Source organism: Hyperoodon ampullatus, assembly GCF_949752795.1.
Source record: "Hyperoodon ampullatus genome assembly, chromosome: 3".
NCBI classification, from domain to species: Eukaryota; Metazoa; Chordata; class Mammalia; order Artiodactyla; family Ziphiidae; genus Hyperoodon; species Hyperoodon ampullatus.
In genome coordinates, this window is record NC_136916.1 from 48272369 (window position 1) to 48292471 (window position 20103).

At 42.4% G+C, this 20103-nt stretch overlaps 1 protein-coding gene across 2 annotated transcripts; it reads left to right on the forward strand.

Annotated features, from left to right (window-relative positions):
- Positions 1 to 11993: 11993 nt before the first annotated feature.
- POLR2M (RNA polymerase II subunit M) lies at positions 11994 to 19350 on the forward strand (the record flags this gene model as incomplete). 2 transcript variants are annotated; one of them, XM_079700399.1, is made up of 4 exons in its annotated part: positions 11994 to 12106; positions 13826 to 14470; positions 16887 to 17091; positions 18968 to 19350. In XM_079700399.1, 4 exons carry the CDS (start codon positions 11994 to 11996, stop codon positions 19112 to 19114), a joined length of 1110 nt encoding a protein of 369 aa, XP_079556525.1. In that variant the 3' UTR covers positions 19115 to 19350. The 2 variants fall into 2 exon arrangements, with proteins under 2 accessions (XP_079556525.1, XP_079556526.1); XM_079700400.1 differs by having other exon boundaries at positions 14297 to 14470.
- Positions 19351 to 20103: the final 753 nt, after the last annotated feature.

Here is a 20103-nt window from a genome sequence, read left to right on the forward strand (position 1 = left end):
AACAAAGGATTAATATCCAAAATATACAAATAGCTCATTGAGCTCAGTATCAAAAAAACAAACAACCCAATCAAAAAATGGGCGGAAGACGTAAATAGACATCTCTCCAAGGAGGACATACAGGTGGCCAACGGACACATGAAAGGATGTTCAACATCACTAATTATTAGAGAAATGCAAATCAAAACTACACTGAGGTATCACCTCACACCAGTCAGAATGGCCATCATCAAAAAATCTACAAACAATAAATGCTGGAAAGGGTGTGAAGAAAAGGGAACCCTCTTGCACTGTTGGTGGGAATGTAAATTGATACAGCCACTATGGAGAATAGTATGGAGGTTCCTTAAAAAACTAAAAATAGAGCTACCATACGACCCAGCAATCCCACTACTGGGCATATACCCTGAGAAAACCATAATTCAAAATAGGGGGGCAAGGGGAGGATGGCGGAAGAGTAAGAGGCAGAGATCACCTTCCTCCCCACAGATACACCAGAAATACATCTACACGTGGAACAACTCCTACAGAACACCTACTGAATGCTGGCAGAAAACCTCAGACCTCCCAAAAGGCAAGAAACTCCCCAGGTACCTGTGTAGGGCAAAAGAAAAAAGAAAAAACAGAGACAAAGAATAGGGACGGAACCTGCACCAGTGGGAGGGAGCCATGAAGGAGGAAAGGGTTCCACACACTAGGAAGCCCCTTCACGGGCGGAGACTGCGGGTGGCGGAGGGGGGAAGCTTCGGAGCCGCGTTGGGAGAGCGCAGCCACAGGGGTGCGGAGGGCAAAGCGGAGAGATTCCCGCACAGAGGGTCGGTGCCAACGGGCACTCACCAGCCCGAGAGGCTTGTCTGCACACCCGCTGGGGTGGGCAGGGCTGGGAGCTGAGGCTTGGGCTTTGGTCTGATCCCAGGGAGAGGACTGGGGTTGGCGGCGTGAACACAGCCTGCAGGGGGTTAGTGCACCACGGCTAGCCGGGAGGGAGTCCGGGAAAAAGTCTGGACCTGCCGAAGAGGCAAGAGACTTTTTCTTCCCTCTTTGTTTCCTGGTGCGCGAGGAGACGGGATTAAGAGCACTGCTTAAAGGAGCTCCAGAGACGGGCACGAGCCGCGGCTAAAAGCACGGACCCCAGAGACGGGCATGAGATGCTAAGGCTGCTGCTGCCGCCACCAAGAGGCCTGTGTGCGAGCACAGGTCACTATCCACACCCCCATTCCAGGCAGGCTGTGCAGCCCACCACTGCCAGGGTCCCGGGATCCAGGGACAACTTCCCTGGGAGAACGCACGGCGTGCCTCAGGCTGGTGCAACGGCACAGTGGCCTCTGCCGCTGCAGGCTTACCCCTCCCTCCCCCCCGGCCTGAGTGAGCCAGAGTCCCCGAAGCAGCTGCTCCTTTAACCCCGTCCTGTCTGAGCGAAGAACAGACGCCCTCCAGGGACCTACATGCAGAGGCGGGGCCAAATCCAAAGCTGAGCCCCGGGAGCTGAGAGAACAAAGAAGAGAAAGGGAAATCTCTCCCAGCAGCCTCAGAAGCAGTGGATTAAAGCTCCACAATCAACTTGATGTACCCTGCATCTGTGGAATACATGAATAGACAACGACTCATCGCAAATTGAGGACGTGGACTTTGAGAGCAAGATTTATGATTTTTTCCCCTTTTCCTCTTTTTGTGAGTGTGTATGTGTATGCTTCTGTGTGAGATTTTGTCTGTATAGCTTTGCTTCCACCATTTGTCCTAGGGTTCTATCCATCCGTTTTTTTTTTCCTTTTCTTAAAACATTTTTTTTTCTTAATAATTATTTTTTATTTTAATTATTTTTTTATTTCACTTCTTTCTTTCTTTCCTTCCTTCCCTCCTCCCTCCCTCCCTCTCTCCCTCCTTCCTTCCTTCCTTCCTACCTACCTACCTACTTTTTCTCCCTTTTATTCTGAGCCGTGTGGATGAAAGGCTCTTGGTGCTGCAGCCAGGAGTCACTGCTGTGCCTCTGAGGTGGGAGAGCCAACTTCAGGACACTGGTCCGCAAGAGACCTCCCAGCTCCACATAATATCAAACAGCGAAAATCTCCCAGAGAACTCCCTCTCAACACCAGCACCCAGCTTCACTCAACAACCAGCAAGCTACAGTGCTGGACACTCGATGACAAAAAACTAGCAAGACAGGAACACAACGCCACCCATTAGCAGAGAGGCTGCCTAAAATCATAATAAGGCCACAGACACCCCAAAACACACCACCAGACGTGGACCTGCCCACCAGAAAGATAAGATCCAGCCTCATTCACCAGAACACAGGCACTAGTCCCCTCCATGAGGAGCCTACACAACCCACTGAACCAACTTTAGCCACTGGGGACAGACACCAAAAACAACGGGAACTACGAACCTGCAGCCTGCAAAAAGGAGACCCCAAACACAGTAAGATAAGCAAAATGAGAAGACACAAAAACACACAGCAGATGAAGGAGCAAGATAAAAACCCACCAGACCTAACAAATGAAGAGGAAATAGGCAGTCTACCTGAAAAAGAATTCAGAATAATGATAGTAAAGATGATCTAAAATCTTGGAAATAGAATAGACAAAATGCAAGAAACATTTAACAAGGACCTAGAAGAATTAAAGATGAAACAAGCAATGATGAACAACACAATAAATGAAATTAAAAATACTCTAGATGGGATCAGTAGCAGAATAACTGAGGCAGAAGAACAGATTAAGTGACCTGGAAGATAAAATAGTGGAAATAACTACTGCAGAGCAGAATAAAGAAAAAAGAATGAAAAGAATAGAGGACAGTCTCAGAGACCTCTGGGACAACATTAAATGCACCAACATTTGAATTATAGGGGTTCCAAAAGAAGAAGAGAAAAAGAAAGGGACTGAGAAAATATTTGAAGAGATTATAGTTGAAAACTTCCCTAATATGGGACAGAAATAGTTAATCAGGTCCAGGAAGCACAGAGAGTCCCATACAGGATAAATCCAAGGAGAAATACACCAAGACACATATTAATCAAACTATCAAAAATTAAGTACAAAGAAAACATATTAAAAGCAGCAAGGGAAAAACAACAAATAACACACAAGGGAATCCCCATAAAGTTAACATCTGATCTTTCAGCAGAAACTCTGCAAGCCAGAAGGGACTGGCAGGACATATTTAAAGTGATGAAGGAGAAAAACCTGCAACCAAGATTACTCTACCCAGCAAGGATCTCATTCAGATTTGATGGAGAAATTAAAACCTTTACAGACAAGCAAAAGCTGAGAGAGTTCAGCACCACCAAACCAGCTTTACAACAAATGCTAAAGGAACTTCTCTAGGCAAGAAACACAACAGAAGGAAAAGACCTACAATAACGAACCCAAAACAATTAAGAAAATGGGAATAGGAACATACATATTGATAATTACCTTAAATGTAAATGGACTAAATGCTCCCACCAAAAGACACAGATTGGCTGAATGGATACAAAAACAAGACCCATATATATGTTGTCTACAAGAGACCCACTTCAGACCTAGAGACACATACAGACTGAAAGTAAGGGGATGGAAAAAGATATTCCATGCAAACGGAAACCAAAAGAAAGCTGAAGTAGCAATTCTCATATCAGACAAAATAGACTTTAAAATAAAGACTATTAGAAGAGACAAAGAAGGACACTACATAACGATCAAGTAATTGATCCTAGAAGAAGATATAACAATTGTAAATATTTATGCACCCAACATAGGAGCACCTCAATACAGAAGGCAAATACTAACAGCCAGAAAAGGGGAAATCGACAGTAACATATTAATAGTAGGGGACTTTAACACCCCACTTTCACCAATGGACAGATCATCCAAAATGAAAATAAATAAGAAAACACTAGCTTTAAATGATACATTAAACAAGATGTACTTAATTGATATTTATAGAACATTCCATCCTAAAACAACAGAATACACATTTTTCTCAAGTGCTCATGGAACATTCTCCAGGATAGTTCACATCTTGGGTCACAAAGGAAGCCTTGGTAAATTTAAGAAAACTGAAATTGTATCAAGTATCTCTTCTGACCACAACGCTATGAGACTAGATATCAATTACAGGAAAAGCTCTGTAATAAATACAAACACATGGAGGCTAAACAATACACTACTTAATAACGAAGTGATCACTGAAGAAATCAAAGAAGAAATAAAAAAATACCTAGAAACAAATGACAATGGAGACACGACGATCCAAAACCTATGGGATGCAGCAAAAGCAGTTCTAAGAGGGAAGTTTATAGCAATACAATCCTACCTTAAGAAACAGGAAACATCTCGAATAAACAACCTAACCTTGCACCTAAAGCAATTAGAGAAAGAAGAACAAAAAACCCCCAAAGTTAGCAGAAGGAAAGAAATCATGAAAATCAGATCAGAAATAAATGAAAAAGAAATGAAGGAAATGATAGCAAAGATCAATAAAACTAAAAGCTGGTTCTTTGAGAAGATAAACAAAATTGATAAACCATCAGCCAGACTCATCAAGAAGAAAAGGGAGAAGACTCAAATCAATAGAATTAGAAATGAAAAAGGAGAAGGAACAACTGACACTGCAGAAATACAAAAGATCGTGAGAGATTACTACAAGCAACTCTATGCCAATAAAATGGACAACCTGGAAGAAATGGACAAATTCTTAGAAATGCACAACCTGCCAAGACTGACTCAGAAATAGAAAATATGAACAGACCAATCACAAGCACTGAAATTGAAACTGTGATTAAAAATCTTCCAACACACAAAAGCCCAGGACCAGATGGCTTCACAGGCGAATTCTATCAAACATTTAGAGAAGAGCTAACACCTATCCTTCTCAAACTCTTCCAAAATATAGCAGAGGGAGGAACACTCCCAAACTCATTCTACGAGGCCACCATCACCTTGATACCAAAACCAGACAAGGATGTCACAAAGAAAGAAAACTACAGGCCAGTATCACTGATGAACATAGATGCAAAAATCCTCAACAAAATACTAGCAAACAGAATCCAACAGCACATTAAAAGGATCATACACCATGATCAAGTGGGGTTTATTCCAGGAATGCAAGGATTCTTCAATATACGCAAATCAATCAATGTGATACACCATATTAACAAATTGAAGGAGAAAAACCATATGATAATCTCAATAGATGCAGAGAAAGCTTTCGACAAAATTCAACACCCATTTATGATAAAAACCCTGCAGAAAGTAGGCATAGAGGGAACTTTCCTCAACATAATAAAGGCCATATATGACAAACCCACAGCCAACATCGTCCTCAATGGTGAAAAACTGAAAGCATTTCCACTAAGATCAGGAACAAGACAAGGTTGCCCACTCTCACCACTCTTATTCAACATAGTTTTGGAAGTTTTAGCCACAGCAATCAGAGAAGAAAAGGAAATAAAAGGAATCCAAATCGGAAAAGAAGAAGTAAAGCTGTCACTGTTTGCAGATGACATGAAACTATACATAGAGAATCCTAAAGATGCTACCAGAAAACTACTAGAGCTTATCAATGAATTTGGTAAAGTAGCAGGATACAAAATTAATGCACAGAAATCTATGGCATTCCTATACACTAATGATGAAAAATCTGAAAATGAAATCAAGAAAACACTCCCATTTACCATTGCAACAAAAAGAATAAAATATCTAGGAATAAACCTACCTAAGGAGACAAAAGACCTGTATGCAGAAAATTATAAGACACTGATGAAAGAAATTAAAGATGATACAAATAGATGGAGAGATATACCATGTTCTTGGATTGGAAGAATCAACGTTGTGAAAATGACTAGAGTACCCAAAGCAATCTACAGATTCAATGCAATCCGTATCAAACTACCAATGGCATTTTTCACAGAACTAGAACAAAAAATTTCACAATTTCTACGGAAACACAAAAGACCCTGAATAGCCAAAGCAATCTTGAGAACGAAAAACGGAGCTGGAGGAATCAGACTCCCTGACTTCAGACTATACTACAAAGCTACAGTAATCAAGACAGTATGGTATTGGCACAAAAACAGAAAGATCAATGGAACAGGATAGAAAGCCCAGAAATAAACCCACACACATATGGTCACCTTATCTTTGATAAAGGAGGCAGGAATGTACAGTGGAGAAAGGACAGCCTCTTCAATAAGTGGTGCTGGGAAAACTGGACAGGTACATGTAAAAGTATGAGATTAGATCGCTCCCTAACACCATACACAAAAATAAGCTCAAAATGGATTAAAGACCTAAATGTAAGGCCAGAAACTATCAAACTCTTAGAGGAAAACATAGGCAGAACACTCTTTGACATAAATCACAGCAAGATCCTTTTTGACCCACCTCCTAGAGAAATGGAAATAAAAACAAAAATAAACAAATGGGACCTAATGAAACTGCAAAGCTTTTGCACAGCAAAGGAAACCATAAACAAGACCTAAAGACAACCCTGAGAATGGGAGAAAATATTTGCAAATGAAGCCAATGACAAAGGATTAATCTCCAAAATTTATAAGCAGCTCATGCAGCTCAATAACAACAACAAAAAAACCAATCCAAAAATGGGCAGAAGACCTAAATAGACATTTCTCCAAAGAAGATATACAGGCTGCCAACAAACACATGAAAGAATGCTCAACATCTTTACTCATTAGAGAAATGCAAATCAAAACTACAATGAGTTATCATTCACACCAGTCAGAATGGCCATCATCAAAAAATCTAGAAACAGGGCTTCCCTGGTGGTGCAGTGGTTGAGAGTCCACCTGCCGATTCAGGGGACACGGGTTCGTGCCCCAGTCCAGGAAGATCCCACATGCCACGGAGCGGCTGGGCCCGTGAGCCATGGCCGCTGAGTCTGCGCATCCAGAGCCTGTGCTCCACAACGGGAGAGGCCACAACAGTGAGAGGCCCCCCCATCAAAAAAAATCTAGAAACAGTAAATGCTGGAGAGGGTGTGGAGAAAAGAGAACACTCTTGCACTGCTGGTGGGAATGTGAATTGGTACAGCCACTATGGAGAACAGTATGGAGGTTCCTTAAAAAACTACAAATGGAGCTACCATATGACCCAGCAATCCCACTACTGGGCATATACCCTGAGAAAACCATAATTCAAAAAGAGTCATGTATCAAAATGTTCATTGTAGCTCTATTTACAATAGCCTGGAGATGGAAACAACCTAAGTGTCCATTATCAGATGAATGGATAAAAAAGATGTGGCACATATATACAATGGAATATTCCTCGGCCATAAAAAGAAACAAAATTGAGCTATTTGTAATGAGGTGGATGGACCTAGAGTCTGTCATACAGAGTGAAGTAAGTCAGAAAGAGAAAGACAAATACTGTATGCTGACACATATATATGGAATTTAAGAAAAAAAATGTCATGAAGAACCTACGGGTAAGACAGGAATAAAGACACAGACCTACTAGAGAATGGACTTGAGGATATGGGGAGGGGGAAGGGTAAGCTGTGACATATATACACTATATACACTACCAAACGTAAAATAGATAGCTAGTGGGAAGCAGCTGCATAGCACAGGGAGATCAGCTCGGTGCTTTGTGACAACCTAGAGGGGTGGGATAGGGAGGGTGGGAGGGAGGGAGATGCAAAAGGGAAGAGATATGGGGTCATATGTATAACTGATTCACTTTGTTATAAAGTGGAAACTAACACACCATTGTAAAGCAATTATACTCCAATAAAGATGTAAAAAACAACTAAAAATAGAACTACCATACGACCCAGCAATCCCACTACTGGGCATATACCCTGAGAAAACCATAATTCAAAAGGACACATGTACCCCAATGTTCACTGCAGCGCTATTTACAATAGCCAGGTCATGGAAACAACCTGAATGTCCAATGACAGATGAATGGATAAAGAAGATGTGGTACATATATACAATGGAATATTAGCCATAAAAAAGAACGAAACTGGGTCATTTGTAGAGATTGTGGATGGACCTAGAGTCTGTCAGAGTGAAGTAAGCCAGAAAGAGAAAAACAAATATCATGTATTAACGCGTATATGTGGAATCTAGAAAAATGGTACAGATGAACTTATTTGCAGGGCACAAATAGAGATGCAGACATAGAGAACAGACATGTGGACACGGGGAGCGGGGGAAGGGGATGGTGGGACGAACTGGGAGATTAGGATTGACATATATACACTACCATGTGTACAACAGATAGGTAATGGGAACATGCTATAAAGCACAGGAAGCTCAGCTCAGTGTTCTGTGATGACCAAGATGGGTGGCAGGGGGGTGGGAGGGAGTTCTGAGAGGGAGAGGATACATGTATACATATAGCTGATTCACTTTGTTGTACAGCAGAAACACAACCTTGTAAAGCAATTATACTGAAATAAAGTATTTTTTAAAATAAAATTTAAAAATCTTTCAGTTAAAAAAATAAAAAGCACAGAAAGTAAAAAAAAAAAAAAAAAAAAAAAGAATTTACTTTTAGTGTGGAGTACATGCACTTTACAGCCTAAACCCTTGGGTGGCTGAGGAAAACCTTTTGTTGCGGTGGGATCACAGAGAAGTACAAAGAGAGGAAATGTGACATTTTGTAGAAGTATAGAGCTGGAAGGGAAATAAATCTGTGAATTCCTCAGCATAGAGCCTCCTATGAGGCTTTCTGTTTCTGATATCTGTGCAGAGGAATGGATTCCCCTTATTGCCCCTTCCACTTTTTTCTCTCTCTACCAGGTCCTTTCTCTTTCCGTTTTTCACTCTGTTTTTCTCATACCCAATTCCAATTGCCTGTTCCTTCCCTTACTTTCTCTTCCCAAACTGGTCAGGCTCCTGTCAGTTATTTGTGAAATTCTGCCTGAAGGACAGACAGATGAGGCAGCTGGCAAGACTAGTCCATCGAGAAAGCACTTTGGGGGACTGACTGGAAGAGGAGGGTTGGTAAATGGTACACAGGTGTCAGCCATTGTTCAATTAAGTCTTGGGTTTACCACTCTTGATTAATTTTTCATTAGCTATGGTTGCTATGGACTTGACTCAAAGTTCAGCATGTTCCATTTCCACACGGATGCTTAAGAAAAACCACATTCTCACACACACACACGAAAACAGAATTTGTTTCATAGTTGTTTATGACCCTTGGTTTTCATCTCTTCTCCATGTGCTCAGCACGTACCAGGGCAGAGCAAAAGCAAGCCTTCCCTCTCCTCAGTCAGCTCTCTCACCCTGAAGGCCAGTCATCAATCAAGCCTTGATTTTCCTAACACTGATGAGATTGGGCTCTGTATTAGTCAGGGTTCATCAGAGTAAAAGATCCAATAGGGTGTGTATGTTTGTGTATTGACAATTGTATCAGCCATTATGAGAGACAGAGACAGAGACAGAGAGACAGAGAGAGAGAGAGAGACAGACGGAGGGAGAGGGAGAGGAGGAGAGAGAGGGAGAGAGAGGGAGAGAGAGGGAGAGAGAGGGAGAGAGAGGGAGAGAGAGGGAGAGAGAGGGAGAGAGATATTCATGTTAAGGAACTGGCTCACAAATTATCACTGCACGGCAGACCAGCAGGTTAAGACCCAAGAACTTGCAGTTCAAGTCTGAAGGCTATCTGCTGGCAGAATTCCTTCTTGCTCGGGGGAGGTCAATCTTTGTTCTCTTAAGGGCTTCAACTGATTGGCTGAGTCCCATGCATATTATAGGGGGCGATCTGTTTACTACTCTAAGTCCACTGATTAGAATGTTAATCTCAGCAAAAAAAACTTTCACAGGAACATTTAGAATAAAGTTTGACCAAATTTCTTCACTTGCTAAGCCTCTTGGTTAGTGATTAGAGAACTAGACAGTTGGTGCAACCGCTGTTAGGAATTCGTATTTGTATTATGATAACTTTAAGTCCTAAGTTATGTTGTGTAAAAGATTCTATCCCATACCACTGAAAATATTTTCACAGTAATTATGATTAACGTTTATATTAAAAGTTTAAGATCTGTATATATAGAAGGGTATTTCATAAAGAAGGGGAATATGGGGGAAACGCAGAAAGAAAAATTATGAGAGGGAGATTCTATTAGTACCTGCTATATGCAATAGGGGAGACAGAAAAGCACAAATATAGCTCCTGGACAGAATTCCCTGACTTTACAAGTTTGTTAGAAAAGAAATCACCATGCACAATACAACTGGAGAAGCATAATATGTTCTAAGCACTATAGTTATGCTCAGAGAGCAATCTGGGTTGGAATAATCTAAGAAGGTTCAGGGAGAAGGTGAGACTTGAGCTAAGATTTATAATGAGCTAGGGGAAAAGGGACAGCCTTCCACAAAAGGAAAACAGCTGGGGGCAAAATTCTGAGGCTTGAGAGAAAGCATCCTTGCTTTGAGGGCACATGTGGCCCAGGATCAGATGGGGGAATAAAGGCCTTCAGCTGCAGTCCAGGGACAGGATGGGAAAGGCTTTGGGGGAGCTTGTCAGGGGACTGCTATCTGACAAGGGCCTTACTCAAGTACTTCTCATTTAGCTAGGGATGGAGCAGGTTACTGAAATTCTGGGCTTCAAAGCAGGGCTTATGTTGAGAATTTTGATACATTAAACTGATCAGAATGGACTAGACTGCAAGGATACAGAAATGGCTTCAGCTGTGCTCCCTCAAGTAGCTTCAGATTTTATCTAGCCTTCTGTCTGACTGGGATGGAATTGCTTGTTTATTGTAGCACCACACAAAGGACGGAGAAAATGTAAATTATCCATATCAAAGGAGGGGGAGACTGGTGTTGGAGGTTATAGGGTCTTTCAAATCTCCCAGTGGATGTCTGTTATGACTGTAGCATGCTTCCCACTATTTTCTTTGGGACACAGCTCTCCTTGCTGAACTATAAAGAGAAGGTAAGAGCTAGGTGTGATGCTTATTATACTGCTTTCTTCAACAACCTAAAAAACTTTCTCACAATTTGGAAGAAGTAAATTTTCAAATTGGTGTGGTAGAAAGAGCTCACCTGGGCATGTGTCTAAAATCTGATGTCCTCACTTAGTTTTGTGCCTTGGGAAAACTTCAGCTTTTGTGCCTTTGTTTTTCTATAGGCAAAATAGGGAACTGTGAAAGAGAGGTTCTCCACTGGCTTGTACAGCACCTCCCACCCCCATCACCTCTTGTGGGGCTTGGCAATCGTGTGTGTGTGTCGGGGAGGGTTGCGTTTTAATCGTGTGTGTGTGTGTGTGCGCGCGCCGGGGAGTGGTGCGTTTTGTATTGTTACGAGGACTCGGGTGCCAAAGCAACTAGTGGGCAGAAGCCAGACACCAAATATCTTGCAATGCCTGAGGCAGTCCCGCAAACGAAGAAAAGTCCTGCTCCAAATGCCACAGAACCCCATTAAGAAACGCTCATGGTCCCTAAGGGTCCTTCCAACTTTCACATTTGAGGACTTCACTAAGCCCTGCATCTGGAGGGCCACGCCATAGGCCAGGGCCTCCCGTGCCCGGCACATCCCCCAACCTCACTAACTGCTAACCAACTCATCACTCAGGCTTCCACATGTATTTCACTTCTCGGAGATACCTTCCCTGGTGCCTGTGGCCGTCTTATAATTCTATTGTTCGACTGTTACTTGATTAATGTCTGTCCCCCTCCCCCACTCGGTCGACTCCTTAAGGGCCCGAAGCACTCACCTAATACTTTCTGAACGTAACAGGCGGAGAGCGGATGCACAGAGGAAGAACAAGTGACTCGAAAGCGCGCCTCGCCGGCGTCTGGCGTCACCCCGCAACTTCCGTTCCTTCCCGCCCCTCCGGCCACCCCTCCTCCTTGTCCGTGTTTGTTTCCGGCGTTTCAATAAAGCTCGATTCGGTTAGAAGAAGACTGTTCTTCCGGGAAAATGGCGACTCCCACTCATTCGCCGGAGTACCCGCCGGCCGCGGATCCGGCGCGAGCAGCGGGGGTTGCTGAGGACGCCGAGTGCCTGCCGCCTCGCCAGCCTCAGCCCCCGCAAAATGTTCTCGCTGCCCCGCGGCTTCGAGCCCCAAGCTCCCGAGGACTTGGGGCAGCGGAGTTTGGCGGAGCTGCGGGAGATGTTGAAGCGCCAGGAGAGACTTTTGCGCAACGTGTAAGCTTGGGTCCCGCCGAGTCACCGCCGGGCTCCTCGGGTTCAAGCTCCCTGGGACGCGTCCCTCCCTGCCTCCACTCCGATCCCGTCCCTGGAAGGTGACCTTGCCTCAGTCAAGTCCATTCCAGGCCCACGGGCGAGTGGCCGGCCTAGTCACAGAGCCGACCGCGTCCAGCCAGGCGCGGGGCGCCTGTGGGGATGGCTTCCTAGCGTTTCAGCTCGTCATCAGCTCCTCGTTGGTTTTACTCAGCTCCTTGTGTCTGTTCTCCGAAGGGGGGGATCTGTATCCCAAATCCTTTCTCCCCCCCCCCAGTAGTGCCCCAAACATCTAGTCAATTTCATTTGTAGATCCCTATTTTTACAGGAACTGTAGGAAATGGGAAGAGTGGGATAAAAGAGTTGTTTTATTAGGCAAAGAAAGTTTGACTCCCATTCAGCTGGTAGACTTAATAGATTTTAGCAGAGGATCGGTATAATGAAAATGATTTTTTTGGGAAGCTGATTTTAGCAGGTCGGTGCAGGATAGTTTGAAGGAATCTAAGAGGCAGAAGAGAGTAGAAGGATATTTTCAGAGAGGTTCCCAATAGGAGGGTTGTAAGAAAGTGAACTAGAAGGGTAGTTGTGGGATTGGGAAAACTTCATCAGGTGTAGGATAATTTGAATATGTAGTCGACAGAGATGGCTGAAGTTTCCAGCCTGTATGGAACACCATTAATAAAAATAGGAAAGTTGGGGGAGGGGAATAGGTCTGAGATTGATTTACCAGAGATGAGTTGATGGAAGAGTTAATTATACCTGATTAAAAGCTGAAGAAGTGGTCAGGAGGCTCGAGAGAGAGAGAAGGCTGGGAAAACATAGGCATCGCAACTGGAGACGGATGTTAAGTTAGAATTGGGGGAATGAATGTAGTGTCATAAAGAATAGGGGGCCTGAGATGTAACCTTCCCTTCCCATTTTATTGTATGGCTGAAGAAAAGGAAATCAGAAAAGGAACTTCTGCCACTTAGCAAAAGGGGCAAATGATCACTTGGGGGGCTTCTTACAACTATTTTGACTTTGTGAGAATGGGATTTTAATCTATAGTGGTGAGTTAACTTTTTGGTCTTAGGACCCCTTTTACTCTTAAGACTTAGCATCCTGAAGAGCTCTTGTGTGTCATATCTACTCATATTTATCATTGTCTTAGGAATTACAAGTGAGAATCTTTAAAACACAAGAATACACAAGCACACACATTCTATTAGCCATCAGAGCAATGATATCATCCATATCATGTGGCCTCTGGCAAGCTCCCCTGTACTCATGGTAAGAAAATGAGAGTGAAAATGCCAAATAGTATCTTAGTGTTATTATTAAAATAGTTTTGATCTTGCGGATCCATCCACCTCCCCTCCCGACGAAGGTCTTGGAGATCACACTTTTAAAAACTGATGATTTGGGGGATGTCTTATATTAGTATCATGCTTAAAATACTTTTGCAGAAATTCTAATTAGATGAGACAAATGAGGCATATTCCCTATTCTTCCTGCAGCCCCTTCTTTTTGGGGGGTATTTGGATAATGATTCTATTTCATTCCTGTTTTGGGGCAGTTGGAAATTGGATTTTTGACTTAAAGATTGATTCTTCTCCCTTTGAGAATAATGCTTTTTTGTCTGTATATCTCAAGTTTAAAAACACAGCTGTCTCTAATGTATACCTGTTCTTTTCCTTTTGCCAGAAAATTCATTTGCAAATTGCCCGACAAAGGTAAAAAGATCTTAGACTCCGTCGCCAAACTGAAAGCTGCCATTGCAGAACGTGAAGAAGTTAGAGGAAGAAGTGAACTCTTTCATCCCGTTAGTTTAGACTGTAAGGAGAGGCAAAAAGCGATTACAGTTGATGGGGACACAGATAAGGCCCAGAATTCTGACCAGATACTTGATACTTCATCACCAGTTCCTGGCTGTTCCTCTGTAGCTAACATCGCATCAACTCAGACAACCTCACAACAACAGGGACTGGCACATCTGACTCTCGGAGGCAATGCTGAGGCCCCTGAGGCTGAACACACAGTGAGTGAACGCCCAGCTTCCAGCATCAGAACTGCCACGCCTTCCTCATCTGCAGCTAGTAAGCCCCTCACTCAGCATCGTGCTTCACGTCAAGCGGAGGATCATTCTAGCAGCTTGGACAACTTGTTTATTGATAGATTACAAAGGATCACCATTGCAGACCCCGCTGAGCACCACTCAGAAGAAAACCAGAGTCCTGAGAACTTGGCCGGCCTTTGGAGTGGGCTGCAGAAGAAGCCTCATTACATGGAAGTGCTAGAAATGCGAGCCAAAAACCCCGTGCCCCTACAGCATAAATTTAAAACCAATGTGTAAGTACCATCAGAAGCAGGCTTGTTACAGGAGCATAATGTCTGTTAAACTCAAAAAACTGGGAGAATGCTTTAAGGTCGGTGGACTTGGTGTGAGAACTCCTTGTACTTGGGAATGAGGGTATTGTGGAAACGGAAGCTAGCCTGGCTGGAGTAGAGGATTCGTGTTGGAAAATGCTTTAGTATCTTTAGCCAAATAATTGAAAAGGTCTTCAATGGCAGATGGTGTGTTAAATTTCAGGAGACTTCAGCAATGTCTCATATTAAACATGGAGTTAGAGAATTTATTACAGTTTTTTCCAGAACCATTTTCTGGTACGTAGTTCCCCCTTTGACTAGACTGTAAGCTAAGGGGAAAACAATTGCAAGAGCTGATAGCCTTTCTCAGTAAAAAATATTTGTGTGCTCACTATAAGTAAGCAGCAGATGCTGGGGCCGTACAAGAGTAAAGATTCTGCTCCTTATGGAGTTTACGATCTAGATGAGGACTCGAGGCTTACACACTTGGAAGAATGTTAAACTATAATAATTTCAGGAGGAAGGGAGCTGAGAAGGAGTTAAAAAAAACTGAAGACAGATTTGGGCAGGAGGGGCAAATGAACCCTGCTTCTAAGGTCCTTGTCATAGTTTTGTGTCTGAGATCTTCAGAAAAACAAAAGCTCTTTGCAAAGAGTATTATTTATTTATATGCAAATATAACATTCAAATCAGGGAGCAGATTTATAAGAATGTAACATCAGATACAAAGTCTAACCACTACTGCCTTTCTTTGAATAACTGAAAGCCTATATAGGTAAAAATACCTAAAACCAATTTTTTTGTTATAGAGACTTTAAAGTTTAGTTCTATCTTACCATTCATTTTTATAACCTCAAAACTATTTCTTCTGCATAGAAAACCAGAATTATGTTACATTAATTTTTAGTTAGGAATAAAAAGTAATCGTTGATTAAGTAGTTGGTCATCTTGTGCATGGTGAGGTATCTTTCCTCACTTCTAGGGAGGCAGAAGACCAGAAGCATCATCTAATCAGTATATACAACAGAGAATACACTGATCCTGGTTCTGTATTATGGTCATTTACCTGGAAGTGGGAGGAGAGTAAGGGAGTATCAGTGAGGGTTCCCAAGGGAAGTTTAAGAGAGACAGAGGTGCAGTTATCAGAACAGGCCGGGCCTTGGTGAGTCAGGCTGTAGACAAATGGAGGTTGGGAGGTGGGATGAGGGTGTCCTTTGGCTTCTTTTCTACTCTTCCTTTGGCCTCCTACATGCTCTTCTGGCTCTTCTGGATGCTGGAGGCCACCCATCATCTAATTCTAGTCCAAGTCTTCCCAGAACTTCAGATTTGCATAGCTCTGAAACCCAACCATGTGGGGGTGATCTGTGGCACCTTAGGTTTATCAGGTACAAAGTAGAACTCATTTCTTCCCAAACTACCGTCTCCCATATTCCCTAAGTCAGTAGTGCCACTACCTTCCTTCTTTCCCTCCTTTCCATATCTGCTAGCCATGGAGCCTCACAGTATATTTCCTTGACCTTCAACTCTAATCATTCTTATGTTCATCCTTTCTCCTGTCAAAGTGAAGACTCTCATCACTCTCTTGGGCTATAGTTGTGGTCTGTCCTGGCCTAGTCTTAACTCTACCAGTCCATCCTCTCCACTGCTGCCAGAGTGCAGTCTGTAAAATGTAAACCTGAACCTGTTACATAGAAGTCTTCACTGTGGACTGGACCCAGCCTACTCCCCCAGCTGTATCTTGCTGCCTTTTCCATTTTCTCCATTTCCTGTGCTTCCTGTGTGCTACAGCCCTGTCACTCCTCACTCCCTGCTGGGATGCCATCAGGGATCCCATCATTTACATGCCGAATTCTTATTATTCTGAGACTCCTCAAATTGCACTCTTTTGAAGCGCTTCTGACAACCACCCTGTCTCCTATTACAACTGGCTGTTGCTGCCTTTTTGTTCCAGTGTACCATGTGTGGGCCTATGTCATAGCACCTGTGATATTATACTGCACTGAAACTGTTTACAAGTTTATTTCCCTCTGCTGGACAATAAGCCCCTTTGCAAATGTTTTTGAATGAAGAAAATGAAAACAGACTTCAGCTCAAGTATAAGCTGAAGAGAGAGGGGAAAGGCAAAGAGTCTATCTAAACCTATTGTCTGTTAGAGCAACACGTTGTCAAATTACTTGCCAAAAAGGTGCCAATTTAAATATTTCTGTTTTTGAGATAAATATGTTTAAAAAAAAGTTTTATCTACACATGTAAATAGTGGTAAAGGGCTTACTATTACTTTTGTAGAAGAATTAACTGCCAAGGTTAAAGGCCACATTTGTGTGTATGAATGTTGCAAATGTGTGTCTATGAAAAGGAAGTAGTGTGGTAGTGTAACATTAAGTGTTGCCTCCTTCAGATTACCTTCACATCAATGTGATTCGTTGAGTCGTTGTCAGAGGAGGGGGTCTCCTGTCTCCTCAGAAGAGAGACGGCACAGGGACAGGAAGCATCTCGATGACATCACAGCAGCCCGGCTTCTGCCACTCCACCACATGCCTACACAGCTGCTCTCCATAGAAGAGTCGCTGGCACTTCAGAAACAGCAGAAACAGAGTTATGAGGTATTTAGGATATGACTTGTTTCTTGTCTGCATGTTGGACGCTGCTTGAGTAAGTCAGAATTTACTCCAGGTGGTTCAGGGAGAGTGGGATTTAGTAGAAGGGATTAGGTGCTAGAGACATGGTCAGCTGATGCCATCAGGTCTCAGATGTGTGCCTCTAGCTTGCAGAGTCTCAAGTTTGCTGGAACTGCAGGGAACAGCTGGAGATGATCACAGCTACCTGTGACATCAAGGTGGTATTTGCCAGGAAATGTGGGGAGACTACTGCAAAATTTCACATCTCTGAAAGCCCAGGCTGTAGGTAGCAGTAGTATCGCTTCTTGGTCTTCCACCTTAAAACACCTATGCGAGAGCTTGTCAGTGGTGGAATCTAACTGGAACCCTGCTAAGAGAATCAAGGAAGCTCCTTGTGGCATTGAAATGTAACTCTCAAGCCTGGAAGCCATGATTTAATCTAGGAAAGAAGATTCTTCCAGTTGGAGATCAGTACAGCATTAGTGATTTTTGACATTTCCAAGCTCCTTCAATACAGGGAGAGCAGAAGAGGGATGGGGAGATAGTGGTGTGTTAGGAACAGACAGTTGGGGTCGGATACGCAGGCCTGCAGGCCCTTGTGAAGACTGAAGCATCTTCTACTTTTGGTCACTTAATTTTGGATAGCACTTTCTTCAAAGATCTGTGTGTTCTGCATGGAACTTTAAATATGTATGTTGACAGTTTGGGTATAAAATAATGGGATGGGAGAAAATTAAGTGTGAGGACCACTGGGAGGAAAGAAAGGGTCTGATATACTTAGATAGTAAAAATTAGAGCCTCCAGGAAAATAGCAGCCAAACCTAGTTTTGCTTAGGTAGATTTTAATTGGGAACTATATGTCAGTTACTACAAAATTAGGTTGTTATTCTGCCTTGGCTTTCCATAAAAGCTCCGTTGGCATGGATTGGGGTTTTCATGGCACTCCTTTTTAAAAGCCAGTTTTCTTCCTCTCAGTGCATTCAAGTTATTGCCTACTTGTAACTAAGCATTGAGGAATTATTTTTTAAATTGTCTATTTGATCCTAAATGCCTGTCCAAAGTTATTTTTAGGTTGAATTAAACCATTCAGTTTGGAATTGGTTTCCTTGGTAGTAGTAGTTCCACTTCAGTCCCACCTACCTGTGCTATCTGTGGCCTTAGGGGAGGGACATAAACAAGTTCCAGTGGTTTGGGGGGGGGCAGCCTGAGAAAAGTGAAGAGCCAGAGTAGGAATGAGCATTGCCACCTGCCATCATCAGTGACGGTGTCCTTGCATGTATAGAAGCACGTTGCCAATGTCTAAGATTTACTTAGACTTTTTACTGCATAGTACTTTTCATGGGAGTTAATTTGGAGAGGGATAATCAGTTTATAGTATTCCTTGATTTTCATTGTGGCATTGAAATGTAACTCTCAAGCCTGGAAGCCATGATTTAATCTAGGAAAGAAGATTCTTCCAGTTGGAGATCAGTACAGCATTAGTGATTTTTGACATTTGATAGCTCAGATTGTTCTTCAGGGTTGTATATACACATGCACGTGCCCACATACTTGAAAATGTTTTCATGTTTATAACTGTTGTAGTGCTAAGCTGATTCCTCAGTTTCTCATGTAGAGGTGGATATTTCAGTGCACATGGTTTATCAGTGGAAGTCTGTCATCACCACTATAGCAGGCTAGTAGTAGCTCTCCCCAGCCCTGCCATGTGGTGTCTGTGGTAGGCACAGTCAGAGTGCGGTAGAGAACACTGACTGGGCTGGAATGCTCCTTTATTTCTGGTTGTGTTCCAATGACTTCCCACTGAAAAACTGTAGGGAAAAGGTGTGAGTGTGTAATTTTTGCTTCATTTTTTGTTTTAAAGGAGATGCAAGCCAAGCTCGCAGCACAAAAATTAGCTGAAAGACTGAATACTAAAATGCAGAGCTATAATCCAGAAGGGGAGTCTTTGAGGAAATACCAAGAAGTAAGGGATGAAGGCGATGATCAGTCCTCCGATGATGAATTCTGAAGATGGGCATTTGGATCTTCTCCTAAATCTCTGCCTGTTGAGATCTCATTATCTTACATCAGACTTTGTAACAAGTATCAAGATCAGTGTCAGACATTGTTGAGAGAAAGAATTTTGTCAAGTTACAACAAGGAAGCTATAAAAATAGCCCACTTTCAGAAGTTAACTTTCATGTGCTTGAAAAGTTTAATATTTGAATATTGTGTTTAATCACATTATATTAAACTTTTGCAGTATTTCGTGTGTTGGTCTGATATTTTAGTATATAGTAGAGCACATTTTTTTCTCTAAGCCAAATGAAAGCAGGTGATTAACTGCTTTTTTCTTTATACTTACCTCTACCAAATAGCATTTATTACATATCTTTCAGTGAATTATTTAGTTGTCCCAGGCATCACCTAAAATGAATTACGAGAATATAGTTCTCTCCTTTTTTGAGTAATGAAGGGAGCAATCTAGAGAATTTTGTGCATGTTGCATGGGGCTGTTACAGGATTGGATGTGAAATACGAAGGAAGACACTCATAGAAAATGCTTAAAATGTTTGTTTCCTTCTGTCTTCCCTTAGGAAAAATGTTTTCTTTCTTCTGATTAGGAATAAGGGGTACTTTTAGTTGATGCTGGAGGGTGGATGGTCTTTCTAGGTGACCAGATTTGTCTGGAGTAACATGAGGAACAGGAAAAGTCTAAGATGATTGATGTACGTGAAGGGAGTAGCTGTTCATAGGCCTGGCCTGACTTGACTTCATTGTTCTAACAGATGATAGATTCAGTTGGATAAGAAAACCAAAATATTTTTAAAGCTACCATTGGTTTGTTATCAATATATTCCTTTTTTCCCTCCCAAAAGAGGCTTATGTACACTCCAGAAACCTCAAACTCATATATATATGTAATTTTAAAGGACTATGGTTGTCTCCAGAGAAATTAACACATATGTTATCAAAGTTTTCTTTGTCTAATATGTTGGCACCTTTAAACAGTGTTGA